General features: G+C 43.5%; 1 protein-coding gene across 1 annotated transcript in view; it reads left to right on the top strand.

The window, feature by feature from the left end:
• Positions 1 to 25,470, top strand: part of spop (speckle type BTB/POZ protein) — a 66,560-nt gene that overhangs the window by 16,690 nt on the left and 24,400 nt on the right. Inside the window, 4 exon segments of the mRNA XM_034539711.1 lie at positions 12,051 to 12,134; positions 12,136 to 12,229; positions 16,335 to 16,390; positions 18,502 to 18,624. Of these exon segments, the coding sequence (XP_034395602.1) occupies positions 12,051 to 12,134; positions 12,136 to 12,229; positions 16,335 to 16,390; positions 18,502 to 18,624 (357 nt within the window).

Raw genomic sequence — 25,470 nt, 5'->3', positions numbered from 1 at the left:
CCGGAGAACGACTGCTGCACGACACATTTGGTTTATTTCTCAGAGGAGTCGAACGCCCATTCAAATGAACCTGGCAGGGGGGTCAGTGCGGCCGCCATTTGTATGTGTACCGTTGCCACTTTCTATTTTTATCTTATTTTTTACATTTACATTTCCTTTTTTATTATTTAAATTCGGAATATGCCCTGCTATAATGTTATTGTATTGTATAATATTTGTAAACATGTTTGCTGCTAATATCTAATCTAATCTAATCTAATTCCGACCGTTGTCCTGGGCTCACTTTTTTATAAAAGAAACTGACTTACAAAGAGAGTCAGATTAACAATTGTAACATTGAAGCAGTGGACCAGGTGTCCGCTAGTTAGCGAGCTTGTTGATTCCACCATGGCTGCATGCTACACTGGTTACAGAAAAATGAGCCCAACAGCGGTGCCAGGTCTAACTTTTATTTCAAATCATTCAGTTCATTACAATTTCTCGTATAGGAATTCAGATTTTCCTTCCTCAAAACAGTATACTCAGATTCATGTGGGCCTATTTGAAAATATATGAATCAACAGGGATTTTTACAATGACTATAATTTTAACAGTGTACAAAACATACCATTAATATGCTCTCCTCGACAAAGAAAACTCGACAAAAATGTTTTCAAATTCATTAAACCTAGCTCTTTCTCAACAATCACCAACTCTGGCTTGGTTGAAATAAACCCTCAATTCCCAGAGTGAAAACATCCTGTCTCTACCCCCGCTGTCTGTCTCTGCAGTAGCCGGCTTCAGTGCTATTAATAGCTTGCCGAACAAGTCTGTCGCTGCGCGACAAAAGTTGGAAGGCTCTTTTACGTTAAGCTTTGTAGATCTAATATGAGTGAAGATTCGCAATTTTTCTCCCTTCAAATTTGTGAGGAAACAGATATTTTTTTTTAATAAGGAAAGGAAATGCATCATGCGCATAGGACTGTGGGTGTTCTAGGAGTGGGGAGGACACGTGTGTCCTTGAAAACAGTCCTTCGACGGGTTCCGATGATGAGCATCCTTAACATTCATTCCTTGATTTTGAGAAACACCCAGTGTGTGTGTGCGAGTGTTTGACCCAGACTATTGTTTTTTGTCATGTAGCCACTATAATAAATAAAGGCTTTTCTACTTCCCGTACCTTACCGAAGCAGCGTGCCTTAACTTGTTTGGGAATTCTTTCCTTTTTTTTTTTGTGGACATGAGCTGCCTACCAGTTTTTCCGCGTCACCTTTTCTTGGGTCACATCGGTGTTCAGATCCAAGAGGTGCTTCCTCTTTTTTTTTTATTGTTTATTTTATTGTTTCTCCAGTATTTAGTGATGTTAGCCTTTTTTTGGGGGGATTGATTTTACTGTCTTCTATACAAGTTACACAACTATAATGCAGAAGTGCATATTTGGCTGATTTAGACATAAATTAAGTGAGAGAGGGGGAATGAAGATTTTTCTTTTCCAGGTTAAGTAAACATTGCTAAGAGGTGAGACGGTGAAGAGGTCCAGATTTACAAAAACGTTTTGCATCTGTTTCTAAGTATAATATAATATAAATATAAATATAATAATATAAATATAAAAATCATTTGCACGAAGCAGTCTGGAGTCTAAGTTTGCATGTCCTTTTCGAAGTGTCAACCCTCTCTACTCATTGCATATGCATTTCAGGAAAGGATCACACATATTTTAGGAGGAACATAACAGCGGATGATTATGTATTCTGCTGGATTTGCTGAGGTTGACGACTGAACATTCTCTGCCTCTGAAAGGTAGGCGTAAACACAGCAGTGATGGGATGTATAAGTGGGAAAGACAAAGGCTAGTAAATACTAAAAATCAACTATTAGAAACTCATAGGAAGAAATTAGGCTTTTCATTAATAGACTCTCTAACTACCGAAATGCAAACAAATAGTGGACGGATGTTTGTGTTCATCAACCTTGGATTTGCACTTGACCATCAATGAACTGAGTAGTGTGCATTTAGCTGCAATTACCTCAGTATTAACAAGCATATATATCAACACGTCTGTGCATCTCTCTTAATATTCTAAAGACTATGCCATTTTACAGTTACAGTTTTTCTCTGTTTTTGACCAACGTAAACATCTGTAATCAAAATGACTGAGCACAAGGACGCAGGTTTAGAGTTTTGAAAATGTGATTTTCATTTCACCAAAGCTGGAAAATGATTCTACTCGAGCCAGACCGTGTATGTCCATTTTTTAAATTATTTTCTTTTTTTTTTGGGGAGGGGGGGGAGTACCTCCTTATTCACAGTGGTAATTGTAACATGCGCGGCCAAATAATAAAAAGCTGCGCTTATGCATATTTAGTTAATATCAATGTACTGAACAGTAACCCGGCTTTCGCAGCTGTGTGAGCCATAGAGGGCGATGAATACATATGTGAAATCAGCGTCTCCATGTGTAAACTGGAAGAGGAGCTGGTGTTTTCTTCCCAATTAGTTAATCTTCTGCAAATAGCCAATCCTTGATGCAATTTACCGAAATATATGATAACCACGTGGCCACGTCCAGCCGGTCCGAGGTCTTTTCTTTAAGGCTCCTCCAGTGCCTCCCTCTCCCGCGGCGAGGGGAATAAATGAGTGGGGTGCTGATGTTCAGCTGTTTCGTCCTCATGGTGTTAGTGTGGCGCTCCTCTCCTGTCGGTGGGTAAGCACTTTGCCGGGTGACAGCACCCATCCTTCACAGGGCCTTGCCATATGCCGTGCCGATGTCAGAGGAGACAACTGCAGATGCTCCAGCTGCTCCCTCCCTGCACGAAGAGACACACAGACACACACACAGACACACACACACACACACACACACACACACACACACACACACACACACACACACACACACACACAACCAGCTCTCAGGATAAAGAGGCAGAGGTTGGGACGAGGGAGAAAGGATGCATGTAGAGATTTGGGTTTGGGTAAAAAAAGAGGAAGAAGACACAAGCAAACTTTCATTCTTGGGAATGAGGTGAAATATATTGATGTAGTTTTTTTGCATAATCAGAACAGGGAGCAAAAAGTGAAACGGGTGAGACGATTTGGATCATTTAAAAAAAAAAAAAAAAAAAGGTCTTTGGGACCTAATCAAAGCGATGGAAAAATAGATGCCGGTTGAGACGAGAATGAGCAAACAGAAGGCGAGCTTGATTTTCTCATCTTGCATTGGGATTTTTTTACCGAGATAGCTTGTTGTCGCCGATTTGAGCCACAATGGATCCTCTAATTGATACTGCCTTTGCGACACTTCTGCACCAGCACCACATCAACAGGTCTTTTATGTCCCATCAGAAGCTCTTTGCTTCTCCCGGAGTAAAGACGAGCAGAAATTGAACAAACGGGCAACTCTTGCCTGCTTATTTATTTGTTTTCTTTTTGTCCAAACATTTCCTTCAAGCACTTTAGATCGTGCCTCAGAGTCTCAAAGCTATCACTTTAGTGTCCGTGATCTTCCAGCAGAGAAAACAAAAGTACTTTAAAAAGAGACCCAAATGGCTGGTGCTTACAGACGACATGCAGAGGCTCATGCTCACTGCCAGCGGTGAAACTGAGTGTGCGTGCGTGCGTGCGTATGTGTGTGTGTGTGTGTGGAGGTGAAAACCCTATGTCTGAAAGCCTGTGTCTGCCTGTGTATGTGTAAGGACAGGGTTGGCCAGGCACGCTTGGCTGTAAATCTGGGCGCAGGCCCCGACGCTCGTTCAGCAGCTTGGCTTCAAATCATGCATGAAATATGCCCTGTCTGTGCAGATATACCTAAATACCTCTGTGTCAATGGCAGGCCGAACCCGCCTGTCTGTGTGTGTCATGGACACAGCTGGGCCCCTGCAAACAGCCAACTGAAACGACCGCTCCAACACAACACATGGGTACATGCATTATGTCATATTAATAATCTAGTTAAAGTGTGTGTCTCAACAGGAAGTACCGTGGCAAAAAACAGTTGTTTAAGATAATAGTCCTCCCCCTCCTTACTGGTGGTAACGGCAAGTTTCATACACAACAGGTCTTCTTTACTTTCAAACGAAGGTATTGTTCGACCCAAAATATCCTCCTACAGTTGGTTACCTTGCTGAGAAGTGTGCAGCCTGTCGCCCGCGGCTCATTACATTGTCTTTAGTCTTTGATTTGTTATGCGCGTTGCATTGTTCTCGTGGTGTTCTCTGATGTGGCGCTCTTTTCTCGTCCTCCTCCAACGTGATGTCAGCCCATCCGCATCAGTTTTTCTTCCGTTTTCTTCAAAACAAGCCCGAGAAATACAAAGCACGATGTCACAACGCAAGAAAAGAGCAAACGGTGCCTTGTTAGGACGGCGACTATAAAAATGGTCTTACAGGTGAATAAAGGTGCTTGGAATACACTTACAACCACTTTGCATCAAATGAATAGGCCTGTTATTAAAAGAGGCTTTTGTCTTCTGAGGAGCGTGAGTGCGCTGTTTATTTTGGACTTTTGTTTAATAGTGTTGGGATTTGGGTCCTTGTTTGTTTAATGGTGGGCACGGGCAAATTCCGATGCTGCTATTATTTTCAGTTTGAAATCAGTTCAGTCACCTTTTGCAAGCTGCAAGAGGGCGGCTGACTCAGGATATTTGACAGACTCTGATTTAGTCCGAGTGTTTTGGATTTCTGGGGGGCAATACCATTTTCAAAAGACGAAATAAGAAAGGAAGAAGGAGAAAAGGAGCTGCAGAGTGGGTCACGACATCGAGCCTGTTTACCACTGGCGAGTGGAGGGCGAGTCCTGCATTATAAAAAAGCTTTGCGCTTCGGAGGATTCGGAGGACGAGTTTAAAGATCACATATCCATTAAGTCGTTGTCGCGTGTATCTGTTTATTTGGTTTTAATACTCGAGTTTCTTTCTTTAATTTTCCAGTGAACGCAGACCCACCTTGTCAAGTCTCAGATATTCACCGCGTGATAAAATATGTAATATGCGGTATTGCCCTTGAACACTTGATTCGGGTTGAGTTGCAATCAAATGTCCACTTGATGACAGATGAAGTCCAGGATGTAGTACACTGCTGCTTCCCCTTCTGTAAATGAAAACTAAATAATTTGTATATGAATGCATTGTTTGTGTTCCTCCCCAGCAGCAGCAGCAGCAGCGTCACACAGATTAATATGGTGTTTGAATTGAAACACGGTGCAGGTATGAAGAGCGTAGACCCGATACTGAGACGGCCAAAATCGGATTGAAAGACGAGTCGTCATTTCAACATCACATCGGGAGCACCGGCAGCTCATGGAGGAGGGTAAATGTAAAAAAAATAATGAAGATAAATATGGAGTGGGCTGCGGGGCAGGTGCGCAGTGAAATTGAATGTGTTTGGCTAAGTTTTATTATTAAAATACGAGGTGTAATTACACAGGACCGTGATCACTCTAATTATAAACGATTAAAATACACGGCAGCCATTCTGGCGATAGCTGTTCGCCAAGCTGGCAGCAGAATTGGGTGGAATCGTTCCCCTCCGTTCTGTCAGTTTGTGTTTTGTTTATGTTGTGGAAGTATGTCTAAAAAAAAAGTTATTAATTTACACGCGTCTGTGGAAAGATCCGTCACAAAAACACATAACTTGTGTAAAAATTCGACATTGTGCTCCCCTCTTAACAGTTCTCCATTATTTCCCCAATCAAACAGGTGCTTATTTCCATCTTAGTAATAACTAACATACGTTATATGATGAAAAGCAGTTTTTCAAAAGCTAGTATGGCGATATAATTTAAACTAATTAATTGTCAGCAGTCATCGGATGAGTGGTAAGAGTGTTTGGAAGATGCTGACGTGTTGAGCTGGTAGAGATATACGCTCATACCGAGTGCCATATAGTTACCCATAAATTTCAGCAGCAATGTGGCACAAATTACAAGAGAAACAACAAGCGTTCCCCGAACTTTAATGAATTTCACTTGATTAGATTTTTTCTTTTTTTTTCTTCTTTTTTCTTTCAAACTATTTCACGCATGGCCAAACACTGTAAATCCATAAACAAACACATAAACAGGCAGAAAAAGATTGATGCTTTATGAATAAATAATCTGGGTACAGAAACTCAATATTAACTCTGCGTTGCCTGGAGGGTTGAGAGGGGAGCTTACGACAGATCCATCTTGATGTCTGAGGAACTAACTGGGAGGCGAGCGCTTTACCAAGTACTTATCCTGGGAACTTAATTACAAAAACAAATGATGATTGTGGTGATACAGCGGCAATGATTCTTCATTACTGTAATTTTTTCTACCCAAGGTTTTACACGTAATACATTTCTGTCATCATCATCATTGTTATAACTAACGCCACTGGGGAATAAATAAAAGTCAGCTGGTTGGTCAGTCCAACACTAAAGGCCTTTTCACACCTGGTAGCTATACACAAATGTGAATATTCATTGGCAATTCTTCTCCTTTAGAAAAGTTGTTCTCCCTGTGATCGTATTTCCAATAAAGTTTTTTGTAACAAGTGTACAGTTTGAACTTCATTGCAGTGGTTTTCCTCATTCATGACTGGACTGATTTCATATTGTGTATATTGTTATGTGATACGTGGCCTTTAATACAAGACCTAATGGTCAGATTTTAATGGTCATCTTAATGCCTCCAGGGCTCCGTGAATTTCTCAAGCATAGATGGTGAGCTCATATGCCTCCTACGCTGATAATAACATAATTAGGGCTGTGGGCTACCGAATAATTTGAAGCGTCATTCCTAACGTTGACATTCAAATTGTTATTATTAATAACCTACAGAAACAATAGTCCTCCTCCTGTCTCCCTATCTCTCTCATATATATATATATATATATATATATATATACACAGTCCTTTGCTTTGTGTTGTCTCCAAATGTCCCAATTGAACAAAGATATATTTAATCCTTTCCAAATTTCACATGTTTTTATCTCACGAAATATGTGCCTAAATCCATGGCGTGTGGTCTGGCTCTGTACTTGACAGTTAATGTGTCCCGGTGTGTGTTACCGCGGCCTAAGATACTTTCACCACTGCTGGCTGGATGACTATGACATTTGTTAAGGATATTTATAACACCTGAAGAATTATTCTTAATGATTTTTGTGACCCCCAAAACCATCTCGTCAGATTTTGCACTTGACTTATACTTTGATACATTACTTGGTATCTTACAAAGTGATGACTTTAATTTTCATGACATTTGCTGAAGGTCTGATGACCTGATTACCCGAAAATGTGCTAGTGATGTAAAGCTATTTGTTGTCCTATATATGCAACATAATAAACCCAAAAATCTAGTCTATTTCTTAAGGTATGACTTGAGGCGTTTCACAGCCTGATGAAAGAAGCTGGTCTGCAGTCGGTGTTTCATACAATTATCTATCGTTATATAGATTTTGTTTATATTCGTATATTCGTGCAATTGCAAATGTCTTTAATCTAGCTGCATCTCTGTTGACTCCACCAGTTTGAGAAGGCAGTGTTTGAAGGAGAAAGAGGAGGAGGTTGACAATGACCGGAGATGACAGCTCACGGCGTGAAGACTGTCAGGGCAGCAAGTGTGTCTAAATAACCAGGTGCTGCGATTTAGTTTCCACCTGGTTAAACAGTGGAATAATTGGTCAAGTTAGCCAGTAATTAGACTAGCTCTGCCACGCTGCATCTGAGAGCCCAGCGATGGCTCTGCCATGCTAATTGGGCTATTTATACCGAAAACCCATTGACCAGGCTCAGTGGCCTTCCTTCCAATTCGCTTTTCATCACTTGTTTATCTTTTCCGTGTGTACTCCTCCTCCTCCTCCTCCTCCTCCTCCTCTCCTAAAGCCATTTTTCATTCCAACTTGAGCTGACTGAACTTCTGTCCTCTGCCCTTTGTCTGTGTTGTCCGTCTGTCTGTCTCTGTCCTCTGTTTTTTTCTTCTTTTCTCCTCCCGCTCTTCTCTCCCTTTCTCCCAGGCCCTCTGTGTTACTAATCAGTGTGTGTGTGAGCGGGTCTTTTCTTCATGTGAATACGTGGGCGTGGGCGTGTGTGTGTGTGTGTGTGTGTGTGTGTGTGTGTGTGTGCGTGTGTGTGTGAGCGTGAGCATTCCTCTGTGTGAGTGTGTTGAGGAGATAGATGTCTGTCAGTTAGTCAGACCTGCATCCCCCTGGAGTGTGATTAATAGAGCCAGCTGTGGAAACCACACACACACACACACTAACATATACAGTGAATGCTCTATTCTTCAGAAAAGTCACATTTTCTTCTGACCGTGTCAATTCTCTGCGTGAAATGAGCTGCTACTTATAAGAGGCCATCTCCAACTGTAGATCCCTCCAATAGCTTGCTCACCCCCCCCCCCCCCCCATCCCTTCTTCTCTTCTTTGTATCTGCATCTGTATTCTCTAAGCATTTTATTATCTATATATATATATATATATATATATATATATATATATATATATATATATCCCCCTTCCCCCCTCTCTCCTTACCCTCTTTTTCAGTTTTATTATCTTTCCTTCTGTCCCGCTGTCTTTCTGTCCCCTTCAGGCTAACTCTAAAACCTCCATCAGGAGCAAACAAGGCTCCTTGACATTCAATTTCCTGCTTGCCACGCACTTGTCTATTGTATGCGCTTCTCCTCCTTCTCTAGGACTCTTTTTGTGCGAGTTGAATAGGTGGATGGATGTGCTATTGGACGAATGGGCGGGCAGTCGGGCGCATGGGGATGGATGAGGAGGGATGTGTTTGTGTTTTTTCGGTGGTTTTGGGTGTCAGCCTTCGTGAAGCTTTAATAGCAAGGTCACTTTGTTGGGATTTTCTCGACCAGTTTACTGGATGTGTTCAGCAAGGAAAACGGAACAAAGATCACCCCCGAGATTTTTGTTTTGCTTATCTGCAGTTACGTCCGATCAGTGATGTTTGTGCAGAATTAATTAGAACCTTTCATAATCTATTGTTGTAACGTGCCGTTTTAACTAACCCGTGTACCATTATCGTATATGTGGGCTAAACTTTAAACTTTAACATTGATGTAAAACATTTAAGTGGTTGAAGCTTCTGTTTGGAGTGAGCCATCTTTATATTGACACCACTTAAATAAGGATGCACCTTATTTGCACCAAATCAGATATTTTTTTTAAAATTATTTCTATAAGCATTACAGTGTAAATGTAATTATGTTTCACATTGTCTGGAGAGAAAATATAGCCGATTCAAAACAACACGTCATCGTCTTGCAATATTCTTCGATAGGTTTTACAACGCGATTGACATTGGGACATTTTGGAAAATAATGAATCATTTAACACTCATGATTAATATCAGTGGCTACAGTCATATGTCCCTGGACATACCTATTTATTCAGCTACATAGAAGTAGTAATGTTCGTCAACACTTAATGGTAGGAGGAGGACTTGGTTGGGGCTGTCAAATATGTCAACTTTATCCCAACATAAAGATAAATTGAGTAATGCAACAATCTGATTTGGGTAAAGTTTGGATGGTTAACTCTAGAGTTGTTAGTTGTTGTTTCAAAATATATACATTTTTCATTCATAAAGGATGATCAACTATCACTCGTTGCTTTTGATGTTCTGCCAACAAGAGACTGACTTCTGGTCAGCCTCTGTCTGCCAAACACGAGCAATGGAAAACGGCGTTTTGACTACTGGTTGTCTGGGAGGGGAGGATACCTCCACCAAGGCGAGCGTTGTGAGTGCCCGGGGTGATCGCACGCCTGTGACTCAGCATGGGAGAATTTCAGCTGTCTGTGCAAAGCCAACAGGGAGGAAAACAACGGCTATTTGCAGCCTCGCTAACAACCATGGCTTTGGGTTTTAACTACCATCTCACCTTTTCACAAGTAAAGGAAAACGTTGCTCGCTTGTAGGCTGAACTTGGGGAGAGGGACATGGTTAATCCACAGCCCAGGAGAAGCATCCCTCCCTTCTGGGAGACCCAGTTCTGCTCCCCTTGGCCTCGGTCCAGGACACGATCCCTTGGTCGGGGATGAACCGATCTGGTTACCATTTGGGGTGGCTCCAAAAAAACGAGTGGATCCCCTTAGACCCCTGTGTTAATATTTACAGCTTGGTACAAAAATATATTTTATTATATAACTCTTAATAATAATAATAGTAATAATAAAGGGCGTGTCCGCTTTGAGCGCCAGGTGTGTGCTGTCTCGCTTGCTGCTCTGTTCCACCTCTTTGCACAGTTCTGGGCTGTGTCGTCACTGACGAGATGGAAATGAAAGTTGTTGATTATTGCTGTTGTCTAGAAATGATCGACTCGAGGATTATTTTTAATCTCCTCTCTGCCCGTGCTCCTACTAATCATCTACCTCCTGTTGATCCGCTCGACCATTTCGATATCATCTGTTTGGCTACTTTAGACTCCGTGGCTCAAAGTGAATTTGGCACCCACCGATCTAATAAAAGCCGGTGTTGTGGAAATCCAATACATTACCGATTAGATTATAAAGATGCAAGAGTGAAGTGTTTCTCTACTCCGATCATTCAGTCGCCATAATTCTAGAATCCTTTTTTCGGACTATTAGTTATGTTGTTGGTGCCCCTCACAGCTCTGACAGGGATGCTCCTCATGAACCCCCAAACATTTGAACCCATTTTAAAGACTATGTCTATCCGATCAGATCAATGTTCAACAGCAGTAAACCTCATGTGTGGAGTAGAGATAGATAGATAGATAGATAGATAGATAGATAGATAGATAGATAGATAGATATAGACTTTATTAATCCCCAAGGGGACATGTTTTGTCATAATAGCGCCCAACACTTTACAGACACCAAATGGAATAGACTAAATAAACTAAACACATAAAATAAAATATAAGAACAGGGATGACAGATATATAAAAAAAAAAATATATATATATATATATATATATACACAATATACACAATATACACAATAGATTACAAATACATGTGCAGTGTGTATTAAGTAAATTAAATTAAACGTAAACAGAGTGTGTAAAATATATATACACAATAGAATATGAATAACACAATAGAATACGAATAAGATCCCACCCAAGATCATCTATTGGATATCTCTCGTCCAAATTCAATGTTCTCAGATGCTCTGGAGAAAATGATAAATGTGTGTTTTTAAATCACCACTCAAAACCCACGTGCACCTTTTCAACACTTAATCATTGTTTATTGTTATGAATTAACCGGGAGAGGTTTAACTACCAGGTATTTGATGAGATGACACACCAAGCAGGTACGAACCCAAACTGATGGAAATGACTAAGTAAATTAGTGTGTGTGCATGTGAGTGTGCCTTTGTACACATGAGCCTGCGTGTGTGTGTGTGTGTGTTTCTGCTTTTGAGCCTGCTCATGTGTGTGTGTGTGTGTGTGTGTGTTTGAAGTGAGTCCTGTTGAGAGATAAATGAGTCTGGTTGACATTGTCTGGAACAGGTGGTGAAGTCAGCAGGGAAGACAACTCACACACACACACACACACACACACACACACACACACACACACACATGCTCGCACACACAAATTGACTACAATGCCGATTTTCTGGCTTGTTTGAGAGCGTAGCCGATCTGATTGGATAAAGAAGGAAGAATAGGTTGTCTCTCAATAGCCGCCGTAGTGAGTGTCTGATGTATTGATTACGGAGTCAGAGAACCCACATTAATCATTCACAGCATGTTTGATTACCGGATTCATTTTCTTTTCATGAACATTGTATGCTTTTATTTGCCTCTGCGTAAAGTAGTTAGTGTGTTTTTAAAGGGGCAGTTCGCCCTAAAATTAAAACTGTGTAATTTATGGATGCAGCCAACTAGAAAGGTGCACTCGGTAGATTGCAGATCTCCACCAGGTGTGCCTGCCAATGGCAGTATAAAGCAGGTGTATAAAGCAAACAACTGGGCATCCCAAAAAAATAATGCAGTGGCTGCAGCAAAATGCAAGGTTATCCGTGGACAGACACAGTGACGCTCGCTCAATCCTGCACTCACTCACAGACGCATGTACACGACAGAGTGCATTTTACTCTGCGTGTGTTTTCAGGTGAGTGTGGTGCAGGACTCTGTGCACATCTCAGGCCAGAGCGCGATGAACGCGGTGAAGGTTCCCGACTGCAGGCTGGCCGAGGGAGCTCGGAGATCTGTGGGAGAACTCTAGATTCACTGACTGCTTCCTGTGTGTCGCTGGACAGAAGTTCCAGGCGCACAAAGCCATCCTGGCAGGTGAGAATAACCGTTGCATTCATCTCATGTGAAAATATGGGATGGATAAAGACTTGTCAGGCGGTGGAATGAGAATAGAATAGCAGTAAACGGTGTATGAATGAAAACATTCCAGATTTTCGTCGTTGAAGTCATAGCGTGGTCTCGACTCTTAAAGATGGCGTGAAAGGATCCACACCGATGTTACCGGTTAGATTATATTCTCTCGCACATTTTCATTGTTTATTTTAATTCATTTTTAGAACATAATCAGAGTACTTGACCGCAAGCAGTTTTTTGATTGCTCTCGTGTTGACGAACCACATCGGAAGACATTAATTTTTTTTAGGGTCAAGTATGGAGCTACGCGGTGTGATGTGACTGTACCGTAAGACTAAATCATGTTGTGTAAAAAGAGTGCTTAGCACATTTTTTATGGCGATGTCTTTGTACATTTTTTTTGTTTAAACAGGTCAAAAATGTGCACGTTGTTTCTGAAAAGTGCTGCAGATGGTGGTCCATCAATAAAAAAAAAAGGCATCAATAACAGAGTAGCCTACAGATTCATTTCAAGTTTACACAGAATGTCTCTACATTTCATATACCAAGGTAATACTGGTATATTTTAGTATGTCAGACTGAACGATGTAAATGGTTATTTTCATTGTTAATTATTCTGTTGATTGTTTTTTTCCCGATAAATTGATTAATGGTTTCTGTTTTTAAAATGTGAGAAAACAATACAAACTGTTCATCATACTTCCAAAAAATAATAGAGTCTAAAACCCAGATGCTGATATTACAATAAATCAAATTAAGAAAAGCAGCAAACCCACATATAAGCTAGAAAGAGTAAATGTGTTCTATTTGTGCTTAAATAAATGAGCTAAAACAAATAAATAAATAAGTTAAATCTTCATCGCGCCTCAGGGAATCAGATTCTCACAGAGAGCATTACATCAAAAGAACAACAACAACCATACACAACTATAAGCATTATAACAAACGTAATGAAAAGCACAATTTGGGACTACATTGAATAGTTTTAAGATGAGAGAACTTTCAAACTAATATATGAGTAGATGTTTGTCATCATCCTGGATTTCATTTGAGAGTTTTATATTCGGTCTAACTGCTGCCACAGAGACTTTCCCACCGTGACTACAATTACATTCCGGGCGAAGTACTTAATCAATTTTTACATTTTAATGAATAATTTTTGTTTGCCACAAGGCTGGTTACATTATAATACATAATAATGTGATTTTCCAGGCAAAAAAATATTATCTATTGGCACCTTTAGCACTTGGTCCACATCCTCCTGACCACACACCATGTTGTGTTGGCACACGCGCATACACACACACACACACACACACACACACACACACACACACACACACACACGGTGAACAACTTGTTGCCGACGTTGACACTTTAATGACAGACAGCGTCAGATAGTGAATGCTTTGAGGAAACTGGTGAACTGTGTCTCCGTAGAGGGAAGAAGAAGCTGTTCATTATTGGATTTGTTGAAATGTGTGTGTGAGGAGCCATTTTAATTATGTGCTGCTGTGGTTTGGGGTCTTCTTCTCCCCCCCCTCCCCCCACCACCAACACCACCACCCCCTCTTCTTCTCTGCTCTGCTCGGTCAAGATGACGTCCCTCCTCGTTATTTCCCCTCTCGGCCGTTCCCGTGACAACTCGTTAATCGCCGTGGAGACGGACAGAGAGGGATCAAACGAAGGAGGGAGAGCAACTCAAATTGGCACCACGTTGGCCATGTGATCTTTATGCCATTCTGGTTCTCCCTCCATGTCTCTTTCTTTTCTTTTCTTTCCTACATCCTTCTTGCCTTTTTTTCCGCAATAGTCCTTCTTTCACTTTCATGTCACCTTTTTTCATTATCTCGTCTCCTTCTCCTGTCTCCATTTGTCCTCCTCCTCCTCATTGTTCCTCACTCTTGCCTCACTCGTTCCTTTTTTCTTCTTCTTCTGTGTTCACATCCCTTTATTATTTGTCTTCCTCCCATTTTCAGTATTTATCTATCTCCTTTCAAACCTTGCACAGTTCTCTTCCCTCCCCATTCCTGTCTTCTGTTCTCGTCCTCTGACTTTTTCTCTCCTCTCCCTCCGTTCACTTTCTATGACCCTCTCTCTCTCTCTCTCTCTCTTGCCCGCCCCTTCCCTTTGTTGCTGCAGTATGAGCTCACCAGCATTGAGCTGCGCCACACAGCCTGACTGTAGGTTGGTCCCCATAGTCCTACCTGCCAAGTTTGCATTCAGGGCTCCAGGGTGCAGACATTAATTCATAACTGCACTTTTTTTGTTGTTGGAGGATTTCTTTTTGAGTGCGTGTCAAAAAGGATTGCCAAGCAACGTCATGTCATAGACGTCGGCACATGATCTAGATGACAAACGCTCTTTTTTTTTGTGAACTGTAGATGCATATTTTCTGACGGTGTAGTTTTTTTCTTCTTTTTCTTCTTCTTTCAAAAAAAACCCCTCAAATTGTCCGACCAGATTCCCTCACTTTGTGGAGTCAGGCGGTACAACAAAACAAAGCAAAGTACCTTGGCCGGGAAAGCAGAAGAGAATAATATTTAAAAAATACAAATATCTTGGCGACTCAACCTGAAAACAATACAACTTTTCTTTTGCTACTTCAAATGAATGTCAAGGGGAAGCCCAGACCTTTTTATTAGAAGCTATTTTGACCGTGAGCCACAACATATCTGAAAGTCACTTAGGAAAGCTATATGTTAGTTACTGTTATTTATTTAGTTGATGATTTAAGTGTTAAGTGCTGACCTTATAACCACCATGTCCCATTGTTAACATATTCTTTCACTCATTGGCCCACGTTTTGCTGACATTATCAGTATTCTACCTGTTGATGGATGACCTCCCCGTTGCTAAAAGCGTAATTAAATGAGGTTGATAACACATTATTAAGAACTTAAATTAAGAACTCTCAATGAATTAGCATATCACTGACTTCGACACACACTTAATAGTGTGTTGAAACATTTGTTAAATTTTAATCAGTAGTTGATTAAGCATTCGTTTCATCAGTGAACAGTTATGGAAAGTGTTACCCAATGAGCACGTCATTAATAAGTTGACTGATTGATATGTGATTTTCAGTAAAAGGCTGAAAGGAGAAAAAAAAGGCTGAAATCCTTCGTCGAGACACATTCTCTCTGCTGCTAAACAACCAAAAGGTAATCGAGTCCAGCTTCAGACTCCCATCTGAGAGGTTCATCCTCATCCTGAAGCACAACTACAGAGACGAGATGCGGTGATTATTGTAAGCATTGTGGAATTATTATACAGCAGTGGCTTCGACGTAACAGAAGTGGGGCACTAAACATGCTCCTCCGGCTGCGTGTCTTTAGGAGTGAGGGAGAAAATACACTGCAGCAAGTTATTGGTCACTAGCATTTTGGTTCACTGGGTTTGGTTATTTATTTTTGTCAAAAAGTGTGGCGAAATCTGATCTGAAAATGTATTTAAACTGAAATTTGGATTATAAAAATACCATTCGCATTGCAAACACTTTGTTCAACGGTTTTCGTTTTCTCCGAGGGACTTTGCAAGCAGCTCTTTTGCATTTTGTCTCCACTTTACTCCACTTTAAGTCTGCGCTGTCCTTGCCTCAAGAGGATTTGTCGACTGTAGTGAACGTTGTCCTCCTACAACAAGAGACGGCACCAATTTTGGATTTGCAGGGACACAAAAGCTGAAAGAAAAGTGTATTTCTTTTTTCTTTCTTTTTTTTTTTTGTGCAAAAAAAAATAATCCCCAGCGGTACCTCTCTGCTCCGACAGAATAGTCTATGTCGCGTGGCAGCAGGCGACCACGTTATCAAAACAGGAAGCCAGAACTTAATTAAACCATAATGTATCAAAACAAGCTCCGGTCGAGTCCGTCTATCAGCGTTAAAGTGGCGAAACACAACGGAGGTCGTCACGAGTCTGTCAGCAGGACGGGGCCTCAGCCTGTCAATCATCCCCCCATCCTTTCGCTCTCCTCTGGCCCTGTGGCAGTCTGTGTATCAGAGCCCTCGCCATGCATCGACAATACACGCAATAATAAACCTCTCTCTCTCTTTTGTCTGCCTCAGCTCGCTCGCCGGTGTTTGGTGCCACGTTTGAGCACGAGATGGAAGAGAGCAAGAAGGTGAGTCGAGCTCTCGACTCTTGTCTCTCTGTTACATCAGGAAGTGTTCACCTCTCAAAAAACATCTCGGGTGGCGTCTGCACGCTCTTTAATGTCTTGTTGACTGCATCTCTGTTGTTTGGTGTCTTTTAAGCCAGTGTGTGTGTGTGTGTGTGTGTGTGTTGCATTTGTGTGTACGTGTGGTGTCTTTTTATTGATTCTGAAGGGCAGGCTGTGTTGCTGTCATCGTCTGAGGTTGATACGGATATATTCAAGAGTTTAAAAACAATGTACCAATACATTGTACAATATTAGTTTTTGATGAAAGCTCATACTTTTTTATTTTTTAAACGTATTTATGAAATATATCATTCTAATGTGACCATGATATGTACGTGGCAAGACATTTTACCAAGCTTCTACAACCAAATATCTTTGTACAAAGACAGATTTACTTAACACAATTAAGGTAATTGTTATTTCTTTGGTGTGTTCAACGTGAGACAAACACCTATTTTTTTTTTTTTTTTTTTTTATATCTTGTTTTTGCCCTCAGTAACATGTGCATTTATAAATATGCATAATTAAATGTTTTCTCAATAACTAATGACGTTTTGATGAAACCTGCACACAGTTACATAGTTAATGTTTAGTTGCCCCGAGTCAAAACGAGTCAAACTGTTTCCCTGTGTGTGTGTGTGTGTGCTACAGTTGGTTGTGTTCATCTGGTCGGAGGTGGTGAGATTGAACATTGGTGATTTAGCCGTCACGTCAGCGGAATATCGATGCCCGTGCGGCTCGAATGGGGAAATTATAAAGCTTCGAGCCAGGAAATGCATCTTAATTGCTGTTTAAGTGGGCGTCTTCATCAGAAAGAGGGAGAGATGGTTGGGCCACGTCCCCATACAATTCAGAGAGAAAACGGAGAGATGGGTTAACACTCCTCTGCAGCACTCTATATAGGAGAGACAAATGAGCTCATAAAGAAACACTCTAATAGAGGACTGCTCTGTGAACAGAGGGGCGCCTCAGACACTGTAACTACAGGAGCGACGTCCTATTTATGAGCTCCTGTTGGAAGCCCTGCAGGTTTTGTCTCGCGTGACTCCCAATGTCGGTGCTGCTTTGCCTTCTTTATTTCATTAACACTCCCGACATGCTTTGCGGTCAAAAAAAGCTCTGCAGAGGGAAATGAGTCTAGTTTTTTCATCTTTCATCTAACCCTCCTCGTTAATCGCTTGTGAGCCTGTAAACGGCAGACGTGAGCCCATGGCTGCGATGGGAAACGTAGTTTTCTCACTAAGAGTCTGAGAAAAAAACACATGCAGGTTCGAGACGCACGATGCAGCGAGTAGAGGATTCCTGTTATTTGTTTGTAGCCTGCATGTGTGCATGTGTGTCGTCTGTGTGTTACAAATAAACTGCATTATTGTTATTGTTATTGTCTGTAAAAAAAAAAAAAAAGGGCACTGGAGCACACTGCGTGCTGTAAGCGCCACCCGGCTGCTTTCAGACTCTCCCACCGTTGCTTGTGCCTGTGTTTATGTTGCTGTTGAGTGGATGGAGTTGACACAAGCGCACTAAGTTGTCGGTACACCCAGCCTGACCCTGCTAAAACGCCGCTGGTCACCGTGGTGACGATAAAGCACTGTTATAATTGGTTTACTGCTCCGCTCGGCCTCTGCGAGGAGAGAGAGATTCAGGTTACTTTGCTGGCTGCAGGCGTCTGCAAGGATTGAATGTTCAGGACACGTTTTCTGGAATCGGCTGAAAAAAGAATGAAATAAATGTACGAGAATGTAGTTTTTTTTTGTGTTTTTTTTTAAAAACTTGGTCAGGCTGTTTATTGTTTATCGTTTTTTTTTTCTTTCTGATTTGGCACTTGGAACTTGTTTTGCTTCACTGCATGACTGCCAGTCCCTGTGTGTGTGTGCCACACAAGGTGAGGGAGTTTAATTCAGGTACGTTTTGGGATGTTCACATGAAATGATATGTAGTAAAAAAACAAACAGAAAACACACTCTGCTGCTGCAGCTCGTGGTTTTGAAGGATTGTGGAGCCATCTGTCTTTTTCTTCTTTTGCCTTTTCATTCCGCTAAACCCTGTGTGTATTCTCCTCTCCTCTCGTTCAGAACCGTGTGAAGATAAATGACGTGGCACCAGATGTCTTCAAAGAGGTGATCTGCTTCATCTACACAGGCAAGGCCCCCAACCTGGACAAGATGGCTGATGACCTGCTGGCTGCAGCTGACAAGGTAGAGAGAGAGAGAGAGAGAGAGAGAGAGAGAGAGAGAGAGAGAGAGAGAGAGAGAGAGAGAGAGAGAGAGAGAGAGGTGAAGAGAGAGAAAGAGTATGCACCTGTTACGATGTACACTTATACACAAGCCAGCATACATAATAATGTCCCCAGAAATAACAACCATGTGCTCCTCAAGCCCTGAAAAACACACACACACACACACACACACACACACACACACACACACACACACACACACACACACACACACACACACACACACACACACACACACACACACACACACAGCTCAGGATAAAAAGGCAGAGGTGGGAGGATAGGTCGAGGGAGAAAGGATGCATGTAGAGATTTGGGTTTGGGTAAAAAAAAAAAGGGGAAGAAGACACAAGCAATGGAAAGATAGATGCTGGTTGAGACGGCGAAGCAAAAGAAGAGTGGTTCAAGCACTCTGTTGTTGTAACATCTAAACATGTGGAAGAGATACAGATGCACACATGTATCCTGTTCCTCTGTGTGTTCCACTGTGTGTTCCTCACTGTGTGTTCCTCACTGTGTGTTCCACTGTGTGTTCCACTGTGTGTTCCTCACTGTGTGTTCCTGTGTGTGTTCCTCACTGCGTGTTCCACTGTGTGTTCCTCACTGTGTGTTCCTGTGTGTGTTCCTCACTGTGTGTTCCACTGTGTGTTCCTCACTGTGTGTTCCTCACTGTGTGTTCCTCAATTTGTGTTCCTGTGTGTGTTCCTCACTGTGTGTTCCTGTGTGTGTTCCTCACTGTGTGTTCCTCACTCTGTGTTCCACTGTGTATTCCTCACTGTGTGTTCCTCACTGTGTGTTCCACTGTGTGTTCTTTACTGCGTGTTCCACTGTGTGTTCCTCACTGCGTGTTCCACTGTGTGTTCCTCACTGTGTGTTCCTCACTGTGTGTTCCTCACTGTGTGTTCCACTGTGTGTTCCACTGTGTGTTATTGTGTGTGTTCCTCACTGTGTGTTCCTGTGTGTGTTCCTCACTGTGTGTTCCTCACTCTGTGATCCTCACTGTGTGTTCCTCACTGTGTGTTCCTCACTGTGTGTTCCACTGTGTGTTCCTCACTGTGTGTTCCTCACTGTGTGTTCCACTGTGTGTTCCACTGTGTGTTCCTCACTGTGTGTTCCTGTGTGTGTTCCTCACTGCGTGTTCCACTGTGTGTTCCTCACTGTGTGTTCCTGTGTGTGTTCCTCACTGTGTGTTCCACTGTGTGTTCCTCACTGTGTGTTCCACTGTGTGTTCCTCACTGTGTGTTCCTCACTGTGTGTTCCTCAATTTGTGTTCCTGTGTGTGTTCCTCACTGTGTGTTCCTGTGTGTGTTCCTCACTGTGTGTTCCTCACTCTGTGTTCCACTGTGTATTCCTCACTGTGTGTTCCTCACTGTGTGTTCCACTGTGTGTTCTTTACTGCGTGTTCCACTGTGTGTTCCTCACTGCGTGTTCCACTGTGTGTTCCTCACTGTGTGTTCCTCACTGTGTGTTCCACTGTGTGTTCCACTGTGTGTTCCACTGTGTGTTCTTGTGTGTGTTCCTCACTGTGTGTTCCTCACTCTGTGTTCCTCACTGTGTGTTCCTCACTGTGTGTTCCACTGTGTGTTCCTCACTGTGTGTTCCTCACTGTGTGTTCCTCACTGTGTGTTCCACTGTGTGTTCCACTGTGTGTTCCACTGTGTGTTCCTCACTGTGTGTTCCTGTGTGTGTTCCTCACTGCGTGTTCCACTGTGTGTTCCTCACTGTGTGTTCCTGTGTGTGTTCCTCACTGTGTGTTCCTCACTGTGTGTTCCTCACTGTGTGTTCCTCACTGTGTGTTCCTCAATTTGTGTTCCTGTGTGTGTTCCTCACTGTGTGATCCTGTGTGTGTTCCTCACTGTGTGTTCCTCACTCTGTGTTCCACTGTGTATTCCTCACTGTGTGTTCCTCACTGTGTGTTCCACTGTGTGTTCCACTGTGTGTTCCACTGTGTGTTCTTTACTGCGTGTTCCACTGTGTGATCCTCACTGCGTGTTCCACTGTGTGTTCCACACTGTGTGTTCCTCACTGTGTGTTCCACTGTGTGTTCCACTGTGTGTTCTTGTGTGTGTTCCTCACTGTGTGTTCCTGTGTGTGTTCCTCACTGTGTGTTCCTCACTCTGTGTTCCTCACTGTGTGTTCCTCACTGTGTGTTCCTCACTGTGTGTTCCTCACTGTGTGTTCCACTGTGTGTTCCTCACTGTGTGTTCCTGTGTGTGTTCCTCACTGCGTGTTCCACTGTGTGTTCTTTACTGTGTGTTCCTCACTGTGTGTTCCTCACTGCGTGGTCCACTGTGTGTTCCTCACTGTGTGTTCCACTGTGTGTTCCTCACTGTGTGTTCCACTGTGTGTTCCTCACTGTGTGTTCCTCACTGTGTGTTCAACTGTGTGTTCCTGTGTGTGTTCCTCACTGCGTGTTCCACTGTGTGTTCCTCACTGTGTGTTCCTCACTGTGTGTTTCTGTGTGTGTTCCTCACTGTGTGTTCCACTGTGTGTTCCTCACTCTGTGTTCCTCACTGTGTGTTCCTCACTGTGTGTTCCACTCTGTGTTCCTGTGTGTGTTCCTCACTGTGTGTTCCACTGTGTGTTCCTCACTGCGTGTTCCACTGTGTGTTCCTCACTGCGTGTTCCACTGTGTGTTCCTCACTGTGTGTTCCACTGTGTGTTCCTCACTATGTGTTCCACTGTGTGTTCCTTACTGTGTGTTCCTCACTGTGTGTTCCACTGTGTGTTACTCACTGTGTGTTCCTCACTGTGTGTTCCACTGTGTGTTCCTCACTGCGTGTTCCACTGTGTGTTCCTCACTGTGTGTTCCTCACTGTGTGTTCCTGTGTGTGTTCCTCACTTTGTGTTCCACTGTGTGTTCTTCACTGTGTGTCCCTCACTGTGTGTTCCTCACTGTGTGTCCCTCACTGTGTGTTCCTCACTGTGTGTTCCTCACTGTGTGTTCCACTGTGTGTTCCTCACTGTGTGTTCCACTGTGTGTTCCTCAATGTGTGTTCCTGTGTGTGTTTCTCACTGTGTGTTCCTCACTGTGTGTTGCACTGTATGTTACTCACTGTGTGTTTCACTACGTGTTCCTCACTGTGTGTTCCTCACTGCGTGTTCCTCACTGTGTGTTCCTGTGTGTGTTCCTCACTGTGTGTTCCACTGTGTGTTCCTCACTGTGTGTGTTCCTCACTGTGTGTTCCTGTATGTGTTCCTCACTGTGTGTTCCACTGTGTGTTCCTCACTGTGTGTTCAACTGTGTGTTCCTCACTGTGTGTTTCTCACTGTGTGTTCCTCAATTTGTGTTCCTGTGTGTGTTCCTCACTGTGTGTTCCTCACTGCGTGTTTCACTGTGTGTTCCTCACTGCGTGTTCCTGTGTGTGTTCCTCACTGTGTGTTCCTCAATTTGTGTTCCCCTGTGTGTTCCTTACTGTGTGTTCCTCACTGTGTGTTCCTTACTGTGTGTTCCTCACTGTGTGTTCCACTGTGTGTTCCTCACTGCGTGTTCCACTGTGTGTTCCTCACTGCGTGTTCCACTGTGTGTTCCTCACTGCGTGTTCCATTGTGTGTTCCTCACTGTGTGTTCCTGTGTGTGTTCCTCACTGTGTGTTCCACTGTGTGTTCCACTGTGTGTTCCTCGCTGTGTGTTCCACTGTGTGTTCCTCACTGTGTGTTCCTCACTGTGTGTTCCTCACTGTGTGTTCCACTGTGTGTTCCTGTGTGTGTTCCTCACTGTGTGTTCCACTGTGTGTTACTCACTGTGTGTTCCACTGTGTGTTTCTCACTGTGTGTTCCACTGTGTGTTCCTCACTGCGTGTTCCACTGTGTATTCCTCACTGCGTGTTCCACTGTGTGTTCCTCACTGTGTGTTCAACTGTGTGTTCCTCACTATGTGTTCCACTGTGTGTTCCTTACTGTGTGTTCCTTACTGTGTGTTCCTCACTGTGTGTTCCTCACTGTGTGTTCCTCACTGTGTGTTCCTGTGTGTGTTCCTCACTGCGTGTTCCACTGTGTGTTCCTCACTGTGTGTTCCACTGTGTGTTCCACTGTGTGTTCCTCACTGTGTGTTCCTCACTGTGTGTTCCTGTGTGTGTTCCTCACTGTGTGTTCCTCACTGTGTGTTCCTCACTGTGTGTTGCTGTGTGTGTTCCTCACTGCGTGTTCCACTGTGTGTTCCTCACTGTGTGTTCCACTGTGTGTTCCTCACTGTGTGTTCCTGTGTGTGTTCCTCACTGTGTGTTCCTCACTGTGTGTTCCTGTGTGTGTTCCTCACTGTGTGTTCCACTGTGTGTTCCTCACTGTGTGTTCCACTGTGTGTTCCTCACTGTGTGTTTCTCACTGTGTGTTCCTCACTGTGTGTTCCTCACTGTGTGTTCCACAGTGTGTTCCTCACTGTGTGTTCCTGTGTGTGTTCCTCACTGCGTGTTCCACTGTGTGTTCCTTACTGTGTGTTCCACTGTGTGTTCCTCACTGTGTGTTCCTGTGTGTGTTCCTCACTGCGTGTTCCACTGTGTGTTCCTCACTGCGTGTTCCACTGTGTGTTCCTCACTGTGTGTTCCACTGTGTGTTCCTCACTGTGTGTTCCTGTGTGTGTTCCTCACTGCGTGTTCCACTGTGTGTTCCTCACTGTGTGTTCCACTGTGTGTTCCACTGTGTGTTCCTCACTGTGTGTTCCTCACTGTGTGTTCCTGTGTGTGTTCCTCACTGTGTGTTCCTCACTGTGTGTTCCTCACTGTGTGTTCCTGTGTGTGTTCCTCACTGCGTGTTCCACTGTGTGTTCCTCACTGTGTGTTCCACTGTGTGTTCCTCACTGTGTGTTCCTCACTGTGTGTTCCTGTGTGTGTTCCTCACTGTGTGTTCCTGTGTGTGTTCCTCACTGTGTGTTCCTGTGTGTGTTCCTCACTTTGTGTTCCACTGTGTGTTTTTCACAGTGTGTCCCTCACTGTGTGTTCCTCACTGTGTGTTCCACTGTGTGTTCCACTGTGTGTTCCTCACTGTGTGTTCCACTGTGTGTTCCTTACTGTGTGTTCAACTGTGTGTTCCTGTGTGTGTTCCTCACTGCGTGTTCCTCACTGTGTGTTCCACTGTGTGTTCCTCACTGTGTGTTTCTCACTGTGTGTTCCTCACTGTGTGTTCCACTGTGTGTTCCTCACTGTGTGTTCCTGTGTGTGTTCCTCACTGCGTGTTCCACTGTGTGTTCCTCACTGTGTGTTCCACTGTGTGTTCCTCACTGTGTGTTCCTGTGTGTTTTCCTCACTGCGTGTTCCACTGTGTGTTCCTCACTGTGTGTTCCACTGTGTGTTCCTCACTGTGTGTTCCTCACTGCGTGTTTCACTGTGTGTTCCTCACTGTGTGTTCCTGTGTGTGTTCCTCACTGTGTGTTCCACTGTGTGTTCCTCACTGTGTGTTCGTCACTGTGTGTTCCTCACTGTGTGTTCCTCACTGTGTGTTCCTGTGTGTGTTCCTCACTGCGTGTTCCACTGTGTGTTCCTCACTGTGTGTTCCACTGTGTGTTCGTCACTGTGTGTTCCTGTGTGTTTTCCTCACTGCGTGTTCCACTGTGTGTTCCTCACTGTGTGTTCCACTGTGTGTTCCTCACTGTGTGTTCCTCACTGCGTGTTTCACTGTGTGTTCCTCACTGTGTGTTCCTGTGTGTGTTCCTCACTGTGTGTTCCACTGTGTGTTCCTCACTGTGTGTTCCTCACTGTGTGTTCCTCACTCTGTGTTCCACTGTGTGTTCCTCACTGTGTGTTCCACTGTGTGTTCCTCACTGCGTGTTCCACTGTGTGTTCCACTCTGTGTTCCTCACTGCGTGTTCCACTGTGTGTTCCTCACTGCGTGTTCCATTGTGTGTTCCTCACTGTGTGTTCCTCACTGTGTGTTCCTGTGTGTGTTCCTCACTGTGTGTTCCACTGTGTTCCACTGTGTGTTCCTCGCTGTGTGTTCCACTGTGTGTTCCTCACTGTGTGTTCCTCACTGTGTGTTCCTCACTGTGTGTTCCTCACTGCGTGTTTCACTGTGTGTTCCTCACTGTGTGTTCCTGTGTGTGTTCCTCACTGTGTGTTCCACTGTGTGTTCCTCACTGTGTGTTCCTCACTGTGTGTTCGTCACTGTGTGTTCCTCACTGTGTGTTCCTCAATTTGTGTTCCTGTGTGTGTTCCTTACTGTGTGTTCCTCACTGTGTGTTCCTCACTGTGTGTTCCTCACTCTGTGTTCCACTGTGTGTTCCTCACTGTGTGTTCCTTACTGTGTGTTCAACTGTGTGTTCCTGTGTGTGTTCCTCACTGCGTGTTCCTCACTGTGTGTTCCACTGTGTGTTCCTCACTGTGTGTTTCTCACTGTGTGTTCCTCACTGTGTGTTCCACTGTGTGTTCCTCACTGTGTGTTCCTGTGTGTGTTCCTCACTGCGTGTTCCACTGTGTGTTCCTCACTGTGTGTTCCACTGTGTGTTCCTCACTGTGTGTTCCTGTGTGTTTTCCTCACTGCGTGTTCCACTGTGTGTTCCTCACTGTGTGTTCCACTGTGTGTTCCTCACTGTGTGTTCCTCACTGCGTGTTTCACTGTGTGTTCCTCACTGTGTGTTCCTGTGTGTGTTCCTCACTGTGTGTTCCACTGTGTGTTCCTCACTGTGTGTTCGTCACTGTGTGTTCCTCACTGTGTGTTCCTCACTGTGTGTTCCTGTGTGTGTTCCTCACTGCGTGTTCCACTGTGTGTTCCTCACTGTGTGTTCCACTGTGTGTTCGTCACTGTGTGTTCCTGTGTGTTTTCCTCACTGCGTGTTCCACTGTGTGTTCCTCACTGTGTGTTCCACTGTGTGTTC

This window comes from Cyclopterus lumpus, chromosome 8 (genome assembly GCF_009769545.1).
Source record: "Cyclopterus lumpus isolate fCycLum1 chromosome 8, fCycLum1.pri, whole genome shotgun sequence".
NCBI lineage: Eukaryota > Metazoa > Chordata > Actinopteri > Perciformes > Cyclopteridae > Cyclopterus > Cyclopterus lumpus.
This window is presented reverse-complemented; position numbering and strand designations above follow the sequence as displayed.